This window comes from Ptiloglossa arizonensis, chromosome 8 (assembly GCF_051014685.1).
Source record: "Ptiloglossa arizonensis isolate GNS036 chromosome 8, iyPtiAriz1_principal, whole genome shotgun sequence".
In the NCBI taxonomy this organism is placed as follows: Eukaryota; Metazoa; Arthropoda; class Insecta; order Hymenoptera; family Colletidae; genus Ptiloglossa; species Ptiloglossa arizonensis.
The window spans coordinates 14407236-14421678 of NC_135055.1; the positions used below are offsets into that span (position 1 = coordinate 14407236).

General features: G+C 41.3%; 1 protein-coding gene across 4 annotated transcripts in view; it reads left to right on the top strand.

Annotated features, from left to right (window-relative positions):
• The window catches only part of Ec (ubiquitin specific peptidase echinus), a 161879-nt gene that overhangs the window by 118581 nt on the left and 28855 nt on the right, over positions 1-14443 (top strand). For 3 of the 4 annotated variants that reach the window (XM_076319245.1, XM_076319247.1, XM_076319244.1), the window contains one exon: positions 915-1007. In XM_076319245.1, the coding sequence (XP_076175360.1) occupies positions 915-1007 (93 nt within the window). Of the gene's footprint in view, positions 1-914; positions 1008-11631; positions 14289-14443 lie in introns of those variants that run through there. The other variant, XM_076319246.1, reaches the window with a different exon arrangement.

Below are 14443 nucleotides of genomic sequence, written 5' to 3' on the forward strand. Positions count from 1 at the left end.
TCCGACAAACAACAGAAAAGTTTATCGAAATTTCCAAAACCAGAAAACAATTGAATCTATATTAGCCAACAATCTCTTACACAATTGATTATACAGTGTACAGTTTCGTAAGAATTTAATTTAGCAGTGATGTATCTGCGGTTACATATTCAGTTACACGAAGTATATATTTCACCTATTTCTATTCAGGGTCAACCGACTCTACCGAGGGAAAGCAATGCTAGAACAAGCAAGTGCATCGTGCACTTCGTTGCACTTTACTGTTCACGTGTACCAGGAAATAATCCAGCCGTCCATAATACTGTATAATCCATCAGAGTACAGTATTTTCGAAGTGCAACTCGATATTCGCAAAACATTACAAAATTTCTTACAAACTTGCCAAAATCGCCGATAATAAAATATTTACATGCATAATGATAATTGCTCTATTATGTGAATATTACGAAACACATACACTTAAAATAATAAGTTTCTTAAGCTACTTAAGAATATATATTAAACTGTAATTTACGAAATATAAATTAAAGAAAAAATATGCACGTAACGAATAAACAAAAAATAATAATAAAGACGAAATGTGAAATTTCTCTATACAAGCAGTCAAACACTTCGAAATTGTGTTACTTGGAAAACTGAAGATTTTGATAATTACAGTGATCCGTATTTACTCTCAGTGAAAAGTCACTATCTGTAGATAATTATAATAAATTCTTACAAGTAGGGTAACGGAGACCTTTACCTTAATTCGTGAAACAACTTCATGGATAAAAATACTCTCCGTTTCGATACGAAATGAAATTCACGCAACGATGGTCCTTATCGTTGCCACAGAGACGTCACCCCTCGAATTCACGTTCACCCTGCAGATTCCACTTTGTGGCCGGCTAAAAATTCATTTTCTCGCGTTTCAGGTGTTATGGCATCTCGACATCTTCCGGCGGAGCTTCAGGGAGCTTTCAGGACACGCCTGCATGCGGGAATCCTGCATCTTCTGCGCCCTCAAGGTAAGCGAGATAGATCGAGGAGAAGAGAGAGAGAGAGAGAAAAAAAAAAGAAAAAAGAGGAGGGAAAAGAACGCGAATCTCATTAAGACCGGCATCACCGGAATGGCTAAATATGCGCGACGAGAGACGGTGTGAACGGAGGGGGTTACAGCGAGCCATTCCATCGCCGGATATTATTTACTAAAACACGCGACGAAACGGACAAATTGTGCATGAAAAAAATAGCCGTACGCGGACGTGGCTTGCTTCACTCCGTTGCATGTGTAATGAGACGAAGCCGCGTCGGTATGCGTATGATTTGTGGCACGTAGATGCCTAGAATTTATATTAGAGGTGGAAGCTTGAATCTTTGTTTACCGGTGGCGAACGAGCCACTGTTATTTATTTTCTTTCGTAATTAACGAATGGGAATTGCGTAGGGAAATTATAACGCGACGAGGTACACACTGGGTGTCTAATTTGCCTCGACAGGCTGGAATCTTCCACGAACGAATGGTGGCATCGAAGAAATTCTTTTACGAATGTTATCCGGTACGGAGGGTGGAAAAATAATTGATATATCGCAAAGACGAACTCTGTGAGAGGCAATTCTTTCATCGGAATGTTTTTGATGCTTTTGGTCGTTTGGGAGATTTTTTACTGTATCGAGATCTAAAGTAGATATCTTGTATTTATTGGATCAGAATAAGGAATATTGAATGTAGAATATTTTTCAAAGTAGGTGTGTATAGAAACGAAGATGGACTTTGGATTATTAGTTGAATGTACTCGTGTTCTTTTCTCATCGAATACCATCGAAGGTTCGTCCTAAAAAATGTCCTCGTACCTTCCATAATTTCCAAGATGGTTTCAGAGGGGTGGAACGTCAGAGGGTGAGTTCCTTGCACTTGACTCGTCACAGTTTGAAAAAAAAACCAGAAACATCGCGTCTGTTATTACAGCTCTTGGAACCCAAGTGTCGTTAGCTCGATTTCGAGCACTTGTCGGTAAGATAAACAAACGTTTCGTTTGTTTCGAAGCGTTCGGGCCCAAACGTGGGACTGGTTACCAAATTCCTGGCGCCTCGAACAGTCAGAAACAACGTTTAAAAAGTTCCTTGACATCTTTACGTATCGATGAGCACCAATGATTTACCAACAAAAGCGAACAACCTTGAGTGGTTTTCGCATGGGAGGGTGTTGTATCGAGTGATTTCCATCGCGCGATTCTTACGAGTGGTCCCCGGCCATTTAAAAAATCCCACGACGATAATGAAAACGCCGCGGCCCAAAGGGGACCGGAACACTCGAGATAAAAGCGTCTAGGCGCTTGAAAACTTAAGACGAATGAAGATTACTTTACGGTTCTCGCGTACCGTGTCCACTTCATGTTACAGCACTAATCTCCCCGAGGTAATCTAATCTGAGAAAGAAGAAGAAGAAAAAAAAAACAAAAAGAAAAGAAAAACGAGGAGTACCTTCGCCTTTTTATTGCGAGAGGGTAAATATAGCTTCCACGCTATAAAATAGTGGTACCTTGTTCGATAAATCATCAAAGGGGTTTGTGGACCAACCGTGCAACATCTCTTGAAACAAAAGTTGCCTCCGGAGGCAATGTGTACACGTTCACACGTTGTTAAAACGTCCACAGAGTGTTCGTCGTTCGGGTTCTGCTTTGGAAGCATGGAACGATTACGAGGTTCAAATTGCCCTTGATAGCGATTTGACATTTTAAGTGGTTTTTAACTACACGATCGAAAACATTCTGAAATTTCGTTTGTTATTGATTGTAATTGTTATCAGGAAATAATATATTTTCTAATACTTTGAGTGTATTTTATTTTGAAACTTTTAAATGGGAGGGATTTTTGGTAAGAATGGGATTTTATTAAATTTTTTTTTAATCAGAATTATTTGTCGGAGATATATTTGTAGCGAATATATTCTTTTTTGTTTGGAACATGCATTTATAGCGTATAAAAGTAATTTTACCGATTCAATTCTACCAGCTTTTTTATATCGATATAGTATGTTTGTATTGTTAACTTCGTACACTTTTGCGTGTATTAGAATTTTGTTACTGGTACTAGTTCTTCGTTAATAATACCGGCAATACTCCTCTGGTACACTACTCGAATCGAGTGAAAAAACAATACAAGTCCAGAATGAATAATTTCCAAATACTCTCGAAACTACATAATACATGCAAAATACATAGAACACAATTTGGAGAACGCTCCAATTCAAAATTGTCCGTTTCCAAATAATCTCAAAACTATACGTAAAAGTGCACAGAACTGCACACGATCAAGAATACTCTAAACTTTAAAAAAAAAGTACCCTGTACCTTCCATTTTAACGAGTACAATTATACTTTCAAACATCTCAAAATGTAATTTTCGAACTTCAAATTTTAATACCTTCCATTCGAACGAGTGTAAGAAGCTGCACTTTCGAACCTCTGAAAATGTAATTTTCGAACATCGTAGTATTCAATTCAGATGCACACAAATCGACGTACGAACAATACAAAAGGTCCCTCGTATTCTCTCCGTACCCAGAACCGGCAACGAGTTAGAATTAACAGACTGCGACAAAAGTTGTTTCTGCCGGCGATCATAATTTGCATACTATCGAATCGCTTCCATTCGCGTCGGTTGCAATCGAACATCGATAAAAGCAACGAGTGTAACGGACTGCTCGTATAGCAAAACCTTTCTCCCCCGAGACACACATTCGAAGGTGTTCCCCGATTGGTCGAGGGAACAGAAAGTACTCCTCCAGGTTTGTTGTCGGTTCATTGTAGTAAGTGTCTGCTAGGACCTCGATGCAGTTCTCCTCCGCGGTGCAGTTCTCTCCTTCGTAAAGAAACGAAACGCAACGGAAACGCGGCACATCCGAAGCTAGCGGGAGAAGTAGGTAGAAAACGCGTAGGATCCTCCCTGGTGTTCTCACGGGGTTAATTAGCAATCTCGAGAGTTAATTGCCGCAGGCAAAGGGTACCGTGTTTCGAGCGGAGTTCGCATCTGCAGAGGAGCCTCGCGGCTCGAAGGACTCGCGCGTTTCTTTATCGCGAGACTCGATTCGCTTGAAATTATCTTCTTTCTTCGGGACGCGTTGAAAACGAACATTGATCACGTTTGTTCGAGTATTTCGAACGAACCGTCGAGCACGAGCGAGAAATCAACAAAATCGAGAATCACGGAAAAGTTACTATCGCGGTAGAACGGTGTTCGAAATGCAATATTTCTCAGGAAATACTTACCATTGAGAAATAGTTTCAATTAAGAATTATTAACGGTGAATAATTCGAAGTTTTGATAAAGAGTTCGATGTTATTTTTTAATTTAGAGTTTATCGAGAGTCGAAATTTCTTCGACGATGATTTATTATTGTTTCGTGCTCTGTTTCTTCTACTTCTTTTTTATTGTTGTTGTTGTTGCGAGTAGTCCAGTTGAAGTAAGTGGTTTGAGAACCACTGAAAAGTCAGTTCGCGTACTGTTCTAAAACACGAGCCCCATTGTACGCGGTACTGCTGAAGATACAAGAGAATACCAGAATGGCGTTGCGTTACACAATAGTATGAAAAATAAGATGTCGCTTCGTATGACAAAAGGGTCATTAATCGTTCCATTCTTATTATCAACGATGTTTCCATCCGCGTGAAATTAAAAATTCATCCACGTTTATATTGCACGTGCAGCAGCACGAAGAGTATTTAACAATCGTCGACATTAATTTAACTGTGCAATAAAAAGAAACTACGTTGGATCTATTCTTGGTCCATACGAGCAATTTACTGTCTCGTTTGAGACGATCTACGGAAGGAACGAATTGTTATTTCTGAAAAAGTATTATCTACAAAGTGACAGTTAATCGTTGCGAGTTTCAAGCGAGTATAAATTATAAAATGTTACTCAATCGTTGGAATTTAAAAAATATATATAAACTATAAAGTGATACCTAATCGTTGAAATTTAAAAGAAGAACTACAAAGTGTTACCTAATAGTTACAGTTTCTAGGAAAATATAAATTATAAAGTGATACCTCATCGTTATACTTAAAAAAAAGAAATGTAAACTGTACAGAGGTACCTAATCGTTGTAATTTCTTCCAAAGAAAACACAATAGTATACAATAATATACTTACACATAAGTATTGCACCAAGTTACTCCTATGGACCATCAATGGGTTTAGTTCAATTTTACCCCGTAACATATTAAACTTTGTAATAAATACAAACGTGTTACGAGTCTAAAACAATTTATTATAGAATCATATATCAGTAGCAAAAATAGTGTCATTGGATAAAATAAAAAATGAACGAGAAGAAAGGCATATATAAAATAAATACTATGTCACTAGTAAAAATAGTGTCATTGAATAAAAAGAAATGAACGAGGAGGCATGTATAAAATAATACTGTGTCAATGGCAAAAATAGTGTCATTGGATAAAACGAAAATTAACGAGGGAGATGTATGTATAAAATAATACTGTGTCGGTAGCAAAAATAGTGTCACCGGACAAAAAGAAAATTAACGAGGGAGGTGTATGAATATTCATATTTCGTGGTTCGTAAATTTGTTAAGAACGCATACCTGTCGTTCCTCGCTGGGCACGTGTCAAATTTGAAAGTTTCTTCTGGGAAGAGGAAGTAGTCCCGGATTCCAGAGAAGGGGTACGTGTACCGTCGAAGAATTCGACTCGACCAGAGATACCCTCGGTGATTCACCGCGAACGTATTCATAGGGTCGGACTTGTGCGTTAGAACGAAGCGAGACGACCCTTTACCACGTGCCGTAGGCGATTGCCTCGACTTTACGACCCTCGGACCTCACGCACTTCAATTTTCATCCTTTCGGAGTACAGACATTTTTGCGTAATAAATGATTCTTCAGCGATATTAAACCGCGGCCTGTTCCCGCACTGAACTGAAATAATGGCGGTAGAATTCGAGTCACTCCGTCCTAGGTTAGTTGGAAATTCTCGAATACAGATCTTTCGTTCTTCGACGTCGATTTAACGTTATTTCTCTAATACGAGAAAATCTATATTGGCCACAAATTCGAGTAACGAATCTGTGAAGTTACGTGTAAGAATTCAGAAGATCGCGAGATGATTTTAAAAATAGATCACAGAGTACGGTACATAATTACCGATTCTTCAGGGTGACTTGACGAAAACGAAATTGCTATATTTTCTTCCGAGCAAAATTGAATATCATCCGAGACGTAACGACCTAACAAGAAAATTGAATTTACCGTCACAATAAATGTAGCTGGAAAAATAATTTGAAGAATCCTATGTGCAAGGAGTGAGAGAAGGTAGTATAATCAAAGTACGAGAAACAACGAGTGTTTCTATTAAATTGTACTTAGGTTTACCATTACACCTTGTACCTGGTATACCAATACAATAGATGCATCCTCAACCAGAAATACAACCTGAATCTTATGCGTAAGTAGTGTAACAGGTGTACTTATTGTATCGATAAACCAGGTAGAAGATTTAACGATATACTACAATGCAATAGAAACACCCATACTCCGTTCATGCTACCCTCCCCTACTCTTCAGACACTCGGCTTATTTTCCTAGTCACAATACAAAATTTCCTCGAACGTGCAAACTATTCGTTCGAACAAATAAAAGTTTTCCACAGTACCAACGATTCCAATCCTTTCAATTATGCTCGAATAGTAGCTAAAGGCTGAATCGCGTGCATTCGACCACCTGTTGAGATTCTTTTCATTCGTATCAATCACCTGGATGCTTTAGAAGCGTTCGTGTGTCTTTGGTTGCAATTCAAACGGTTCCTATCAAGCTCGTGGAATTGTAATTCACCCTAATCGGATTTGTAACCACGGTCGGTTTGAACGTGCAATCATAATCCACTTTGGAAGCAAACTTTCTTGCCAATCTTTCGTTATTAGATGTAGTCTTCGTTGTAATCGTTCGCGCGTTCGATGTCCTCGATGGTTAAGTACGTTTAATTTTTCGTACACCGAATTACAGTTAAGTCCACGGGGACAACGATAATGGCTGCTCGTTTGGACAATTAGGGGACATTATCAGGGACCTGGTCCGTGGTCGCTAGATGAACAGTTATCCCGCTGGACAACTGTCCCGCACGTAACACACGAGTCAACGGAATTTGTTCTCATTTTACCCACTGCCAAGAGTACGATTTGCGGTATCGTTGCGGTTGCATCGGCGCTGGACTCCATCGAAGTTCGTTTCCAGGCGTTTAGAATGATTCCCTTGAACTTGCACCTCCATTGGCGTAGAACATCGATCTCGTTGAGAAGCTTTCGCCATTGTTATCGCGCAATCTTTTTGCCAATCTGGCGTTGTTTTGCAAGGTTCCGCGATGTACAGCGATCTTTCGATCTTCTATATTGTTTAATAATATTATTCTAATATTGTTTTTCCTTCGATCCAAAGTCGAAGGGTCCTTGTGTTTCGTCAGTTAATTGATAAAACATCGTTGCACAACGGAAGTCGCAACGGAGTGAATCGAAATCTTTGACAAAATTCAAAGCAGTAATTTTCTGAGATGTACACCTATTTTTACACTTCATAGAACGAGAATCATCGTCTGTAAAATAGATATCATCAGTTTAAAAATTTTGTTTGAATAGATATTATTAGCTTTTAATTTTTCTTTGAATAGATGTTACCGAATAGTACAAGAGAAATATTGTTGATCAAAAATTAATATATAATAATAATAATATATCAAGTAAAGGAGAGTAAAAGACATTAAAAAAAACTTACTAAAAATTGAAGTTACATTTTTCTGATTTTGTTCTTTCTCGATCCTTTTTATTTTCTTTGATTTGGAAATTTCTCCGACGAGTTTGATACTATTTTGTTGTTTTTTGGGTATCGGAATCGTTTCAAAACTTTCCAAAGCTATCGACGAAGATGAATATCGATTCCGAAGTTCGTGCTCGTCGAACCCCAAGAATTGAAACGCAGGCGTAGGACGATCGTTTCCATTTAAATATTCATGCAACGGCGTACGGCGCGGAGACTTCGTTTAGTATTCCATTTTATTTAGGAAGGAGGAAATACTACGAAACCTACGCTTACCAAGTGCTGCTTGACTTACGCGAGCACCCACGTCTCGCTATTAAGTAATAACGAGAAACGAACAGCGCTGAGAGGATAGTGTCCCATTGTAAAATATTTAAATCGGAACATTGGGGCGAAACTCGTTTGCAAAACGTAAGATTACATCATTGGAACTATACGTAGGAGGAGCAGTTATCGTAGTGGAAACTGTAGTAAACAAAATAGAATGTCCGTATTTGTTTCGCGTTCTCTTTCTAAACAATTTATGCAAGAAAGATCTGTAACCTAGAAAATTCAACAAACAGTACTTCAATACCCAAAATTCAAAGAATTGTCAACTCTGATACCAAGATTTCTAACTTTAGTATTCAAAGTAACAAACAAAATAAAATAAAAATCCAACAAGAAGTATTTCAATACCTGATTCGAAAACCTATCAGGTCTGATATGTAGATTTCTGGATTCATCATCCAAAGAATTGTCAGTTCCCTTACCTAAGATTTCTAACCTCAATATCCAAACTAACAATCGGTTGAAATAAAATAATAGTCTGCCAAAAAGTATTCCAGTACAGATCCAAAGAATTTATAACTCTGATAATAATCTAAAGTAACAATCGGATGTAATAAAATAAAACCCCAACAGAAAATACTCCACTATCCAAGATTCAAATTTACAGCTCTAGATATCTAGATTTCTAGTTTCAGCATCCAAAGAATTGTCATCTCTGAGACCTGTACACACGTATATACAAATTCAGTATTCGAAGTACCGGTCGAACCGGTAAAATAAAATTTCCTAGAGCCAAGATTTTCAAGACCAACAAATGCTGGAAGCTCTCTCTCTCTTTCTCTCTCTCTCTCTCCAGAGAGAGATCAGAAGGCATAAAATTTCTCTCCCAGCGATTCGAGGTATCATCCCTCGTCCATGATGCACGGTTCAGGTATACACAGCCGTAGCTGCGGCTACTTTTTCCGTCCTCCATGCTTTTTCGTGTCGAGCTCTCGCGTAGGCTCTGCTTCCTCTTACGTCGCTGACACAGGACCGAATCGTGTCTTGTACGCCAGCCTGGATATGTAGAACTGGCTTTGTCCCAGTCCTCGTAGTACGGATCTCTCATATTCTCGGGCGATTCACGTACACCTTCACGACCACACAGAACCGTTCCTTGTGACTCCCATAGTTCTACGCGAGAAGCGCTGGGCCCCAGGGGCGTAGAGAGTTCCACCGTTCGTGCAACTGAACTTTCTTCGCTAACAACAATAGACTTCGGTTGCTTTAGAGAGCGAACCTTCTCGATTAAACAATAAATAACTTGGAAAAACTGGTCATCGACTATTATCGACCATACCTTCCGGGCAAAGTTGGACACTTTGATACTTGACGTATACGAGATTTACTCGATTACTTTGCTAGATTACTTTTGGCTGCTTGAATCGTTACTCGATTTACCAAATGCTTGCGAATTTGTTCGACGAAAAGAATAATAATTGTATTCTGAGCCATTCCAGTGTTTCCAGAAGGCAAACAGTTTCAGTTGAGACTCCTAGCTCAGCAGGAGTCCAGAGTCTCGAATAGAGTTGCGTTTCTTGTGCAACCGATTACTGACCAAACAGGAAAATCGGTTTTCTTTTTGCATCGTGATTCCGTTATGGCTATACCTGGTTGGAAGTTACAAAATCATGGGAAACTTGTACAAGTACTAAAGTTGGTACATTAGACAGTCTGTATAGTTTGTATACGTTGAATACAAGTTATAAAATTATTATAGGAATATTACTTATAAAGTTGTACCATATTAAACGTGTTTCATGACTCGTGAATAATTGAAAAACAATTGTGGGCTTCCTTTTCGTTGAGAATTATTGTTATCGGAGAAATTAATTTTTTTAAAGATTCGAGGAAGTCTAATTCTTTGAAAAAGAGAGTTACTTCTTCCTTATTATTTGTTGGGAATTTGGGTTGTTTATTTTTTGTACACGTCGTTGTACGCGATGATAAGACATTCTGGCAGCACGTTTCATGTACGTTGATAAGACTGTCCGGATAATTAGAACTTTCTCTGATCATGCAATCGCTCGAGTTAACCGCGCCAAGTATTTGAAAAAATTCACTGGTTCGCTTCCTGGGTGGTAAAGGATTAGATATATGGTTAATCGGTGAAAATTTGCGTAGAAGACTTATTTTCAGGTTAAAGCAATTTGTAACGGACACGTTGGTATTACTTCGATAAAAACAGAAAGAAACTTGCCACTAGGAAGTCGAGTATCTGCCAATTAAATGTAATTGAAAATTTTTTAAATAAAATTATAGAAAAAGCGGATCGATATCACTTCAATTTTTATTTACCAATAATTTATATCGTACCGTTATGATTTCGTTTTAACAGCAACTTTCGTCTAGTGCCAAGCTTAGAAGTGTTTATCCTTCGCTTTGAAAAATAAAATTGCCACGAGTTTCAAGTTTTGTGTGTAAATAATTACATCTGGTTTTATTGCGGTCATTTTTGCACGTTTCACGTATTCGTTGAAAATTCCCTCGACCCTAACTATATGTCAGAAACCATCCCCTAATTTAACTTTCTTCGGAGCACCTGCACCCACACTCCCTTTCATATTTCCTGGCTTTCGATGGTTGCTGAATACGAGCTTTGAATATAATTTGTCTGTCACAAAAAGGTTCGTGCATTTGAAGATCGCTAAAAAATTTTTCAATCTAGAGAAGACATGCCTCCAACTATAAATAAATTCAAAAGATACATTCGTTTCGTTTTCAAATAATATTTTGGAGGGAATAGAATGCTACGGAAATCTACTGAAAAAATAATCCTAAAACTTCAGAAATAGAATCGATAAGATATTCATTGTTTGCTAAATTATTGGTAGATATTCAAGATAATTGTATCAAGTATATAAAATAAATGTGTTCACACTTCCTAACCAAAGTTAAATCATTGGTAACACTTCGTCCATGATGAAAACCTTTTGCAGAAAAAAGAACTCTTACTATAAAACTATACATTTCGTTCACGATAAAAACTTTTCGCAAGAAAAATATTCTTACTATAAAATTATAGACTTTATCCACGATGAAAATTTTTTACAAGAAAGAAACTCTTCCTATAAAACTATACGCTTCGTCCACGATGAAAATTTGTTTCGAAGAAAAAATCTTTTACTATAAGATGCCACGCATCGTCCAGAATGGAAATCTCGCGGAAAAAGAGGTCGTGGTGGAGCCCTAAGCGTACGGTCCTGGTTGGGCCGGCGGTCGGCCAGGTTGGTGAACGTAGGACAGCTAACCAGGTGACGTCATTGGCTTCTCGGGTCTATGGAGGGCCTCGTAGCAGCGGTAGGGGAAAGAGGGGGGAGCGTGGTGCGGCCCCATCGGAGAGAAAGAAGAGGAAGAGAGACCGAGCGAAGGGTGGGGGATGTTCTTCAGCATCGTGCGAGCCGTTGCTTTCAGGTACGAGCGCACGGTGCCGCGTGCAGGTAGTCCCGTGCTCGTTCTCCACGTTCTTGCGTCGCGATTGAAACTTTTCGCCTGGTCGGGTGGCCAACCAACCCCTCCCGACCGTATCGAACAGTGTCACCCCCGTTTGTGCGCGGGGAACGGACGAGTTCCCGAAACAGCGTGGCGATCGCGAGTCGTAGGACCGATCCGCGCGTACAGTCGATAAAAGTGGAGCGTCCTAGAAGTTCACTGGTGCTTTCAACGGCGCCGTTCCCTTTCGGTGATCCTTCGGGAAAACGATCGGTACTCGTATCGACAACGAGGAACGTTTATCGAGTCGAGTTGGACATTATTTATTGTGTCCGCGCGGGACAAAGTGGAGTGAAGTTTCGTCCGGTTCGTCGATACATTCATCGCGGTGCACAGTGAGAGAAGACACAGTCGCTCTCATCGGCGAGGAAAGCGACCCGACTGGGTTTTAAATCGTTCCGGAGAATCGTGGTGAAAACCGTGCGAACGAGGATCAGAAATAGACGTTGCGGAGTTAAAGAGACGCTCGATTCTAATTCTGACGGACGGAACAAAGTGAAGTGAGTTTAAAGGAACTTCACGGGTCGCGTTGAATCACCGTGTACAAATTGGCCGAGAAATCAGCGGATCTTCGTACGAAACGTCGTCACGGTGGGATTTTAAGGGAAACGAGCGAAGCACGTGGCACGACGAAGTGGAACGAAGTCGAGGGAAAGATGCATCGAGTCGTTAACGTACGGATGAGAGGATTCAGCGTCGTTCAGGAAACCGAGGTTTCTGGTCACGCTTCGGATTGCGTTCCACGAGCGCGTCTACGTACGACGATCGTCCGTGAAATCGACTCCGTAGTGTCGTCCCCTGTCGTGTAAATTTCGCGCGAGCAACTCGAAATATTTATCAAATACGACGACGAGGGTTGGAACGAGCCCATTTGTACCGGACTCACGAAACGAGCGGCGACTTCGTAGATCGAAGAGGCGACTTCACTCGCCAAACGAGTTTATGTTTTTAATCGAGTCTACGACTCGTCTGGCAACGGGTTCTCTCGGCACATCCGGCATGCAATTGCTGGATATGATTCCTCCTTTGGTCTTCGCGAGGGATCATCCGCCAGGGGCCCTTTCAAGGCCCAGCCACCTGTTTCCCGTCCATCGGGCCCGTTTCTCGCCTTTCCTTCCGTGAAAGCCACCGAAGCCTCGTGTCGTCGAAGCCTCTCTCTCTCTCTCTCTCACTCTCTCGGCGCCCGTGCACCATCGATCGCGCAGAATACTTCGTCGAAGGCAACGCGAATCTCCCTGTTCGTCGGGCCCATTTCTCAGTTGGTCTTCCGTGAAAGCCACCGAAGCCTCTCGAGCCTCACGATCCCGTCAAGTATCGCACTTCGTCGAAGCCAACGCGAATTTCTCCGTCCGACGGGCCCATTTCCCCGTTCATCGGGCCCGTTTCTCGCACTTCCGTAAAAACCCACCCAGACCTCTCAATCTGTACACCGTCCATTCTGCGAAATACAGTTTCCGTCGAAGACAACGCGAACTTCCCGATTCATCGGGCCCATTTCGTTTTCCTCCGTGAAAGTCAACGAAGTTTTGCCTCGGCGAGACTTCTCGAGTCGTAAACTTTCGATCCAACTAAATCAATTACGTCAAGAACGGACCGTGAATTTCCCCCGGTTCATCGGGCCCATTTTTCGCTCGTTCTCTAAAACTATACATCGTTGAAGCTTCTCACATCGTAAACCTTCGTTTTTGCAAAATACAATTTACATCGAGGACAACGCGAGTTCCCCCGGTTCATCGGGCCCATTTTTCGCTCGTTCTTCGAAACCTTGCATCGCCCAAGCCTCTCACGTTGCAAACCTTCGATCTCGCAAAATACAATTTACATCGAGGACAACGTGATTTCCCCCGGTTTCATCGGGCCCATTTGTCGCTCGTTCTTCGAAATCCTCTCGAGTTCAACGACCCTGGGAAACACACCGTCGAAGACAACGCAACCACCAATTTCCTCGTTCACTGTACTCGGAAACGGACGAACCGCGCGAAGGAATGTCGGTGTAAACAGAGGAAATTACCAAGCCGCGTTATCAGCCCGGAAAAAGGGGTGGGTGGGGCGATCGACACGGAACAAAAGGCAAAGCGACGCGTCGGATCGTCAAGTGCAGCGACGAGATTAAGCGCCCGGAGAGCAGGTAACGAATCGTGTCTGTGGACACGGTAAACATCCAACCGGGACTATCTCCGCGCTCGAAGGATTGGCCGAGTGAAAATTTGTATTTATTCTGGAACCAGTCGGAGACATGTCGGTCTCCTCGAAGCTTGCTCTTATCTCGGTGTCAGGGGGCACGGATGGTGTGTGCCCCGAATTACAGGATCGCTCAACGCGACTCGAGTTCCTCAACTTTGGAAACACCTCGAAATCGTTCCGCGCGATCGTTATCGCGTCCACGACGCGATGAGAGATCATCACCGGGGACGAGTCGCGCCCTCGTTTGCATCCGGATGTAACGATCCCGAGAGATCGGGATTAGAATGAAACGAGTCACGGGCCGAACGAGATGTTGAAGTGGATCAAAGTACGCCAGGACGCGTCGGCGACGCCGACGACGACGCTCAATCGCGAGAAAAAAGACGAGGCGGCTAAGGTCCAAGTTGAGGATGTCGCCGCCGAAGAGGAGGAAGTGGACAGCGGCATGGAGAGGGAGGACACACCGTCCAACATCGAGTTGAACGATCTGCGAAAAGTAGGCGAAAATCATTTTTGATCAATTATTAAAAGGGTTCGATTCGATTTCGAGATCGTAGAATTTGGTTTTGGGGAGGGATTGGATTTTTTAGAGGAGGGAATTATTGAATTTGCGAAAGTTGAATGTCTCGTTAGGTACTGTAAGTATTATAC